Source organism: Myotis davidii, unplaced genomic scaffold (assembly GCF_000327345.1).
Source record: "Myotis davidii unplaced genomic scaffold, ASM32734v1 scaffold1040, whole genome shotgun sequence".
Classification (NCBI taxonomy): domain Eukaryota; kingdom Metazoa; phylum Chordata; class Mammalia; order Chiroptera; family Vespertilionidae; genus Myotis; species Myotis davidii.
The window spans coordinates 65,415-75,783 of record NW_006292683.1 but is presented as its reverse complement, the minus strand read 5'-3'; the positions used below and the strand labels follow the sequence as shown (position 1 = coordinate 75,783).

General features: G+C 40.6%; 1 protein-coding gene across 2 annotated transcripts in view; it reads right to left on the bottom strand.

The window, feature by feature from the left end:
* Window positions 1-10,369, bottom strand: part of KLKB1 (kallikrein B1) — a 23,154-nt gene that overhangs the window by 7,056 nt on the left and 5,729 nt on the right. For both annotated transcript variants that reach the window (XM_015565537.1, XM_006766090.2), the window contains 8 exons: window positions 8,850-8,956; window positions 6,468-6,627; window positions 5,556-5,665; window positions 2,930-3,089; window positions 1,997-2,106; window positions 1,683-1,845; window positions 1,471-1,583; window positions 1,139-1,307 (listed from right to left, as the gene is read on the bottom strand). In XM_015565537.1, coding sequence (XP_015421023.1) covers window positions 1,139-1,307; window positions 1,471-1,583; window positions 1,683-1,845; window positions 1,997-2,106; window positions 2,930-3,089; window positions 5,556-5,665; window positions 6,468-6,627; window positions 8,850-8,956 — 1,092 coding nt within the window. The remainder of the gene's footprint in view (window positions 1-1,138; window positions 1,308-1,470; window positions 1,584-1,682; window positions 1,846-1,996; window positions 2,107-2,929; window positions 3,090-5,555; window positions 5,666-6,467; window positions 6,628-8,849; window positions 8,957-10,369) is intronic.

Here is a 10,369-nt window from a genome sequence, read left to right as displayed (position 1 = left end):
GCCCTAGCTGGTTTGACTCAGTGGATAGAGTGTTGGCCAAAGGGTCCCGGGTTCAATTCCAGTCAAGGGCACATGACTGGGGCTGTGGGCCTAATCCCTAGTAGGGGGCATGCAGGAGGTAGCTGATCAATGATTCTGTCTCTTCATTAATGCTTCTCTCTCTCTCTCTCTCCCTCTCCCTTCCTCTCTGAACTCAATAAAAATATATTAAAAAAAGAAAGAAAGAAACATCGATCGGCTACCTCCTGCATGCCCCCTACAAGGGGTCGAACCCACATGTGCCCTGACCAGGAATCATTCAGTGACAGATTGGTGCATGGGCAACGCTCAACCAACTGAACCACACCAGCCCGGCTCACAGTAATTTTATAATGGGGAAGGGAGGTGGGGTGTGGAATTCTATGAAAACAGTAACACTTTTTGAAAGATATCAAGAGCCTTTTATTTTAGGGCTACTAGTATCTCTTTTGCTCATTCACATGCTTTGTCCTTTGTGCACTTTTTTATTCAGAGCTTATATTTGAGTAACTTTATGTTCTAGGTATAGTACTAAGCATTTCAAGTGTGTCACTCAATCCTTTCAGTAACTTATGAGTTAGACACTATTGTCACTCATATTTTACAGGTAGAAAAAAGAAAGTAAGAGAGAATTACAATTCCCCAAGGTCAATCATACCACTGCTAATGGGAAGAGCTGGGAGTCAAGCCCTGTTCTAACAACAAAGCCTAAGTGTTTTAAAACTTTAAAATCCTGTCAAGTCTACTATTTGCCTGATAATGTAGAAATGGCATATCAGAATATATTTCTTAAAATGGGGTAACAAACTATTGCATTTTTGTTTTTCTACTTACTATTAATATTATTTAGTACATCTGTGAATCCATGGGCCTGAAAAAACAGTCTTTGAAGAAGACTGCAAACACACCTCACTTTGGTCTCATGGTTCAGACTGGTCAGTGCTCAGCTCCTACTACTTGTTCAACATTTCTAATATCTTCTCTGCTTTAAATAATTTTTTTATTAAATAAGAATAATCTTCCATTCAGAAACTGACATGATGATTGAGAAATCAATTAGAGACTCTTCAAAAACAGAAAAGCAAGATAGGACCCTGGATAACAAGAAGCTAAAACTTACCCATCAAAGCAATGGGCAGCAGTGAGGACCCACCGGTCTCCAATGATGGACCCTCCACACACGTGGCTCTGGGCTGGCAACTTCACGTGAAGGCTGACCTGCCAGGGCCACTCTCCCCAAGAGGAATTGGTTCCTCCCACGATGCGTCCACTGGGTTTTGTCGTGCACACTGGAAAGAGGGTGTTGAAGTTAAAAGCTGGAATCGGAGGTGAGTGGGAGTCCTCCTCATCCCAGAGAGAGAGATACAGAATTCCATCACATTAAGGCAATGCACGCTATGAGGACAATGCAGACGGCCCTTCACAGCTCTATGGGAAAATGGGTGCACTCACCGGAGCTATCCCCACTTCGACACAACCTCAAAGAATAGCCAGAGCTCGCTCGCATCCCATATGTGATTCTAGTCGGAGAACCATCCAAAGATAATCGTAAGGAACACTTACACCTGCATGAAATGATCAGAACAAAGGGTAAACACGCACAGCCGGGGACATTTCATGCAATTGTCTTGCCGACTATCTTGGAAAAATAAACTCTCACTAACTTGTCTCCTTGACAGTCTTCTGGGAGTAAAGAGTATGTGAAAAATTGACAGCGCACCATCTTCGTACAGGTCTCCTGGCAACCCTTGGCTCCTTTAACGAGGGACACACTCAATTCTTCCCCTCCAAAATCAACTCCTGCATAAATTTTTGAATGGCAGGGCTCTGTGGTGAATATAAACATAAGAAGATATAAAATGCAAAAAGCAATAAACCACATTTACACAAGTTTCAGGTACACTGAGGATTGTTTCATCACTGTTACTTGAAGATAATAAAATCGGTCACATTATATGTAAGGTGACTGAAACATTACCAGGCAAAGTTCGTTTGCAGGTTAGAAGGCTATATCCAGACACGGTGTCTTCCTGAGGAGTCGGGGAACTTGGTGTCCCACTTTTGGAAGTCTTCAGTAAACACACATTTCTATTTAAAAAAAAAAAAAAAAAGGCAAGGGAAAGAAAATCGCACCCAATTAAAAAAACAGCACCCTGCCAATTTTATTCTTCTGAGAGAGTCTCTTCAAACTAATTCAGACTGCAGGACTGGTTGAAATAAAAATGAGAACAAAGGACACATTCTGGGAATTTATGCTGCTGACACTATTATATAACTAGATATTTTTTTATTTTTTTAAAAAAGAGAAACATCGATGTGAGAGTAGAACATCGATTGGCTGCCTCCTGCACGCCTCCCGCTAGGGTTTGAGCCCACAACCCAGCACGTGCCCTGACTGGGAATTGAACCCTCAATCATTAGTGCCCTGGATGCACAATGCCCAACCGAGTGAGCCATACTGGTCAGGCCTAGATACTGTTATCTTAGCTTCCTACTGTATACAAAGAAAAGGGTGGGTTATCTGAGGGTAAACACGTCAACCAGAACCTTGGTCAGGATAAGCAGGGCTCTGGTTTCTGAAACAGAGGAGTTAGAATGAGGTGCTTGAAGAATATGCTCCCGGTGAGCAATACAAAACATTAAGCTGATACAAAACAGTAAGATCCGTAAGAAAGGGATCCCATCCTTCTTTTTCCGTGGCTGGTCCCTGGACTCCATGGTAGGATGAGCAAGAGGAGGTGGGTACAGAAGTCTGCTAATCTCCTAACTAATTTGCACCTGGCAGAAAAGTATCTACTTCAGTGCTGGGTGTCCAGCATGCTGAGGGCAATGAACCAAACTTTTAAAAACTCAAAACTATAAAATGAAAGCGATGACTGGGCAGCAGCAAACGCTACACATTCCAACTCACCTTTGCGATTCTACATTCCAGACGTTGGTATAGAAAGTGAAGAAGAGGCAGTTGGGGTGATAGGTGCAAATGATTCGACAGACAAAAGCATCTGGAGTGATGACTCTGGCAACGTCCACATCCGAAAATGCCGTATGTTGGAACATGTTCATGTGGCAGCCTGTGAACTCACAGAAGGAAGGCGCTACTCAGGAAACGATGCAACACTAAATGTACATGTACTTGGTCATCACAACTAAGGAAATTATGGCTATTCACAGCACTAAACATCTTAAGTAAAAAAATGTCAACATCTCCCCAACCTTGTTTGCTATTTAAAAGAAGGGAAAATTGGTCTAACTCTCATATAAGACAGATTCCTATGTCAGAGAAATAAAATAGCTCAACCTATGCTCCTAGCTCTATTCTAACCAATGCAAAATATATAGGTTACTCAGCGTTGATTCATATTTTCTTTATATTACCTTGACCCTGAATTCCAGGCCTTAGAAACATGAGGTTTTGTGTTATATTGTCTTGATTATTGTGCAAAAGATTTTAATAAAAACAGATTAAGAAAAATATCAGCCCCCGCCAGTGTAGTCTAGTGGTTGATGTCAACTCATGAACCAGGAGGTCAAGGTTCCATTCTCTATGAGGGCGCATGCCCAGGTTGTAGGTTCAATCTCCAGTAGGGGTTGTGCAGGAAGCAGCTGATCAATGATCGTCTCTCACCATTAATGTTTCTCTCTCTCTTTCACTCTTCCTTCCTCTCTGAAATCAATAAAAACACATTTAAAAAAAAGAAAGAAAAGTATCAGTTAGCTAACAAAAATGCCATGTGCCCACTGAAATTAGAACAGAAGAGAATCCACTTTCATTATTCTTATTTAATCTTATTTTGAATTACATTTTGTGTTTATATTATTGTACTCAGTTTGATAGCACATAAATTCTATTAAACTTATAGAAGTTAAATAACAATGATAGCAATTATTGGAGAGAAAAAAACATTTAATTTAAATGCACTAAATTAGATCAGGAGAGAGTACCCTTCATAACATAATTATCTTCAAAGAGGCAGGTTCGGAAATTAGACCTCAACTATTGAAATCTTTAATAGACTCTTGAAGCTGGAGAGAACTTATGGTTCATCCATGCTATAATTACATCCTTTCAAAGGAATCCCCAACAAATTGTCTAAGTTTTACTTAGACATTTACATTGATAAGGAGCTCACTACCTAATGACAAATGCCATTTCTTTCTGAACCACTCTTAGTATTAGAAACTTTTCTTATTTTCTTCATGATAACATTTACCTAGATCTCTCTTACAAAACCACACAAATTAAACTAATCCCTTTCCCAATGGCAATCATCAAAACACAGAAAAAATTAAGATAGTCATCTGGCTCTTTTTCAGGTGCGATATCTTTAGCTTACTCCTTTAACCAGTTTTTAAATTGCCCATCACTTCTAGATACTTTACCCTCCTGGTTATCCACTTTTGAAGTGGCAATATAAATTTTCAGTCACACCCTGAATGGAGAATGACTGCTATTGGATTCAGTGCTTCTTCGGGGATGATGAAAATGTTCTGGGACTGCATAGTGGTCAGTGTTGAACAATTTTGTGAATACAGTGAAAACCACTGAATCATAGATCTTAACAGGGTTAAATTTATATTATGTAAATTATATATCAAATTATAAAAACTATGAAAAATATATACTATATTAAAATATTACTCTTGAAGAAACAGAAAAAGATATTCCTATTAAAAATTAAAAATCAGTACCATTTGAACCAATAGATCTGGTACATATCAGGGGAGAGGGGAAGGTGGTTCTGGAGAAGAGAAGGAACAAATAAGAAGAGAAATGCATTGCTGCTGACTTCCCAATCTTTCACGGAGGGGTCCTAGCCCAGCACCCACCACAGGGCTTGGCACAGAGTTGTCACTGGATACTTTGTAGGACTGGCTATCAATGATTTGATTTCAATCACAACTTATCATTTCCACCATGATAGGCTAAATAAGGTAGAATGTCATGGCAATTTCCTGAATAATTCAAATTGAAATTACTTGTATATCTGAAACCGCAGGGTTTCATGGATTCCTTATGCTAGAGTCACTTGAATAGACGATGGACACCACCAAGAAATGACCATCTAGCTTTCTCTGACGTATCATTGCACTAGCCTCCCATTGCTGCTGTAACAGATGATTATCAGCTTGGTGGTTTAGAACAACACATCTATTATCTCACAGTTCTGGAGAGGAGAAGTCTGAAATGGGTCTTACTGAGCTACAATCAGCATGTTGTCAGGGCTTCCCTAGCCTTTTCCTTTTAGAGGCCACTGCATTCCTTGGCTCATGGACCCTTCCTCCATCTTCAAATCTCCCTTTCTCTCTCTCTGACTCATACTTCTGCCTCCCTATTTCTCTTATAAGGAAGCTTGTCACTTCACTGGGCCCATCCATATAATCCAGAATCATTTCCAACGTCAAAGTCCTGAACTTAATCACATCTACAAAGCCCCTTTTGCCCTATCAGGTCACATAATCATAGGTTGTGAACTCATTTGGAGAGCTCTTATTCTGCCTACTACAATTACTTAGTGAAAGAGTGGCCATGGGATTACCAATTTCTGAGAGTGCACAGGACTTCAGGGAGAATCCAGATGCCACGTTTTTCAGCACCTTTATACTGGTTGGTGTTCCAGTTGAACTGTGCTTTAATAGGCAGCTGTTCCTGAAGGTGGAGAAATAGGTTACTCTGCTTCCTACACTGCAAGGTCCACACAGTCATCCATTTCATGTTGAAATGCTCCATGGTTTGTGAAAAATAAACAAAACAATCTAAACAATGACTGATAATGAAATAGACATCCTCCTCCTCTGCAGAGGAAAGGTTAAGGTGAGAATAGGGTGAGAGACCTTATTCTATAAGACATTTTCTACTGAACCTTCATTCCACAAGCACGGCTATCTGTGAACCAAATGAAAATTACTCTCTTCAGGGAAAAATGACACCAAAAGTTAAGTGTATAAGGAGAGTGCTTAGATCTAAAAGCCCTGTTTAGTTTTCAGTTGGAAAATAAAAACAATTAAGAAGCATGCAATCCTATATAATAAAAAGCTAATATGCAAACCAACTGAACGGCAGAACGACCGGTCACTATGACGCGCACTTACCACAAGGGGGCAGACGCTCAATGCAGGAGCTGCTCCCTGGTGGTCAGTGTGCTCCCACAGTGGGAGCACCATTCAGCCAGAAGCCTTGAGCCGGGCTCACAGCTGGCGAGTGCAGCGGCAGTGGCGGGAGCCTCTCCCACCTCCACAGCAGCACTAAGGGTGTCCGACTACCAGCCCGCTCCCCAGGGGAGTGAATCTAAGCCAGTGGTCAGACATCCCCCGAGGGCTCCCAAACTGCAAGAGGACACAGGCTGGGCTGAAGGACCTCCCCTCCCCTGAGTGCAGGAATTTCATGCACCGGGCCTCTAGTTCAATCATAAAATCACTCTGGTAAAGAACAAACACTGAATTTTGCTCACCGGTATTCCGCATTGTGAAATGTTTGCCTGGCGTAGGTGAAAAATTTGCAGTGAATGTTATTGGTGCACCTTTTTTGGCATTCTTCAACACTTTCCACTTTAGACACATTAAAATTGGCTCCTCTCATATCAATTCCTTCATAAATGTCTCTGTGGCAAGCTGTATAAATAAGATGCGTAGAGAAAATTCAGTTTCCCTTCTAGAAGCAGATCATCAAATTGGACAGTGTAGTTTTCAAGGGTGATATTCTGGTTGTGGCAACTGCCCTATTTATTAGGGGATTTTGAATTTTTATTACATCACTAAAAGATCAAACTGCTTGAAATAAACACATTCCAATATGTGTTAGAGTATTAGCATAGAGAGGGGTTACTTTCCTTCTAAAACAGCAAGGTGTGTGCAGCAATACAGGTAATACTTCCCTGAAATGGTCAATGAGCAGTGGGAGATGAGGCAGTAGCAGTGAGGCCCTGCTACTGTGTGCTAGGCAGTTGCCTCAGTAAAGCCTTGACCTTTGCGTTGAGTGAAGGAGCATCTTATCTCTTTGCCTATCCCTCGGTTTTCAACTGCTCCTGTCTGGTTGCAAATTGCATCGGTAAGCCCTGTGATTGACATCTATATGTCACATCATTATCATAAAATGTGGAGAGTTCTTTACAAGCAAGGTGAAACCATTTCCCTCCTTGCTTTTAATTTTCTTAAATTCCACTTAACCACCCTTCCAATGAAAATGTATCTAATATAAAACAAAAGATAGATAATTTTTTTACAGACAGTGAACCAAATTTATGAGTTAGGTTCTGTTTTTCCTTAAAGAAAAAATATCGATTATATGTATTGTTCCACTCCTAAGAGGTAAGGTTGAAAAAGTCGTAGAACTGGATTTAATGGTGGAACTGACAGAAAATACACAAAGGATTAGAAAAACAATATATTGAGGTGGGCAGAACCATGGGCTATTCACAGTGCTTCACACACGCAGGAGTTTGCAGGTTGTAGAAATAGAATATCTTATCAATTCTGCTGCATATGAGAAAAGAAACAGGCTAAGGCTTGGGATGGGATACTTCCAGACCAAAACTTTTCTTTATGGTTAGTTTAAAGCTATAAACCTACTTCTAAATGTTTTAAACTAAAATTGGTCCTGAGTTTAGAATCTTCATTTGCCTGGAATCATTTTTCACTTCAATTTTTTAAAAGTTATTTAGGGAGAGTTAAAAGGGAACATAAACAAAGGTAATTCTGTAAGTAGACTAATGGTGGGGTGGTGGGGGGCAATAAGGAGAATTGAAAAGGCACAATATTATTTTCCTTTAAATTTCACTATGATACCATAATTAAAAATAATGCTTACTTGTATAATTTACACTAAATTATATTAAGATATAAATGTGAGCTTATAAATTAGGAAATGTACTTCTATTGGCTAAGTCAGGCCACCATGTTTATAACTAAGGGCTGCTTACTTTACAGGCTGCAGGCACAAAATGTTGTGTGCTGAGGGAGTGATGCTAATGGGGGAGGAAAGTTCGTAAACATCTGAAATTTGAAACTATGAGGTTGACTATAGATAGGAAACATAGAGTAACAAAGGTGAAGGATCCGACATGATTACTTTTAGTTTCTGCCAACCTATCGGTTAAGAGAATCTTTTCAGTACTTTTTTGTTTTCTGATCAGTCATGTGAGAGTTGTAGGTCATTTGCCTTAAATTTATGAGGATAGGGTTGGGAATTGTTTCCCAAGACATTAGTCGCAATAAGCATCAGCATTGAAGTTTCCTGGCCTCCTAGTCCTCATGTTGCTTCTAAGCAGTGTTATTTTTAGCAAGAATGTCAGAACCTAGCCCTTCAGGGTGGGGGCTTAGCAGGGCTTCTTAACCTTCACAGTGTTGATATTTGGGGCAGAGACTCTTTGCTGGAGGTCTTCCTTGTGCCTGTGGAATGTTTAGCAGTATCTCTGATCTACTCACTGGATGCTAATAGCATCATCCTCAAGTTGTAACAATTGAAAAAAAAGTCTCCAAACACTGTCAAATGCCCGCTGGAAAAATGACAACATCGCCCTGGGTGAGAATCAGGAAGAACCACTGGGGTGACCCCCTCTGTGTTCTCTTTAAATCCAGAATCAAGGGAAGGCCGCTGTCTGGATGTGTGTTTCCTTCTGCAACTCTTACCCTGTAGTGCTAGCCTCTTAAATAATAGAGGCTCGCTGAGCACGTGTGGGCTAAAGACAAGAAGATACGTCCAGAGCACTGCCCCTCTCTGTCCCCTCTCTCAGCGCTCCCTTCCACATATCTGTGGGAATATGGACTTGGAGCAGAAGCTACTCTTAGGGAGACTCATTATTCATGCAAATTGAGCTGAGAAATCCACACCTTACCACTTATTCGATGACCACATTGCTTTAAGGAATGTCCAGAAATTGCACTTCTCCGTGGCACCCTTGGCAGAACTCCTGTAACACTGTCTTTCAAGAAGCAACCAAACCTGTTTTTAAAAGCAACGTCACTTAGGAAGTAGAGTAATAAACACACACTGAGGGAATGTCTAGCATTTTTGTACACTAATAAGTAGAGTCGGCAATAAGAAAAACAGGGCAGCTTCCCTGACACTTGCTGGGAAGAACATTCTTAGAGGCAATACAATAATATTTAATGGTATTTGTTAATACCTAACTTCAGCCTTGTTTTCCTTTACATTCACATTTTTAAGTAAAGAAAGTCAATCATATTAAAGAGTTAACAGCTATTCCTGAGGTCCTACACTTTTGGGGAATTATGTTCCTATCTAGTAATTATTTTATGTATGCTTTCATTTACTTATGAAATTATTTCCTCCTCATCTGTGTGGCTCAGGAGGTCACAGTTGGATTCCAGGTGAGGACACATAACCCAGTTACAGGTTTGATCCCCAGTTGGGGGTGTGCAGGAGGCAGCCAATCAATGATTCTCATCATTAATGTTTCTCTCCCTCTCTCCCTCTCTCTTTCTATCTCAGAAATAAATTAAACAAAAAAGAAATTATAGCCCTAGCCAGTTTGGCTCAGTGGATAGAGTGAAGGCCTGTGGACCAAAGGGTCCCGGGTTCAATTCTAGTCAAGGGCACGTACCTTGGTTGCATACCCCGGCCCTGGTGGGAGCACGTACAGGAGGCAACCAATCGATGTGTTTCTCTCACATCGATATTTCTCCCTGTCTTTCTCTATCTCTCCCAGTCTCTCTCTAAAAAAAATCAAAGGAAAAATATCCTTGGGTGAGAATTAACAACAACAACAAAAGAAATTATGTCAGTCATTAGAGTTGAATCTACATATGGTGTTTATCTTACTTATTAACTCCTTCTAGTCCACACCTGATGAAAGACTTTTTTCCATCTTTAATGTCAATCTTAATGGTAATTTCATTATTCAGAAGGATTATAGAACCTAGCTCAACTTTTTACTGTATTTAAAAAGTTAATGCCTCTCACATCAAATCTGGATTTTTCTATACAAGTTTAACACTTAGAATCAAAGGATGATTGTCTAATTCCTATTTTTTTTTAATTCAAATAGAGTGAAGATTTAAAAAGTATTATAAATGTGGAAATGGGGATTCAAGAACTAATGGGGAGAACCAAGATGGCGGCATAGGTTAACGCCGGAGTTTGCTGCCTCGAACAACCACTTCAAAAGTGAAACTAAAAGACGGAACGGACATCACCCAGACCCACAGGAACGCTGGCTGAGTGGAAGTCCTACAACTAGGAGGAAAGAGTAACGCATACGGACACTCAGAGGAGGCGCAGTGCTGAAGTCAAATTCTGAGGTGCGGAGTGCGCGGAGCGGGCTGGCGGAGGATGGCGCGGTTGGCGTTTTCAATCGGGAGGGAGTCGCAGACTCTGAGCTCCAGATCCGGGCGA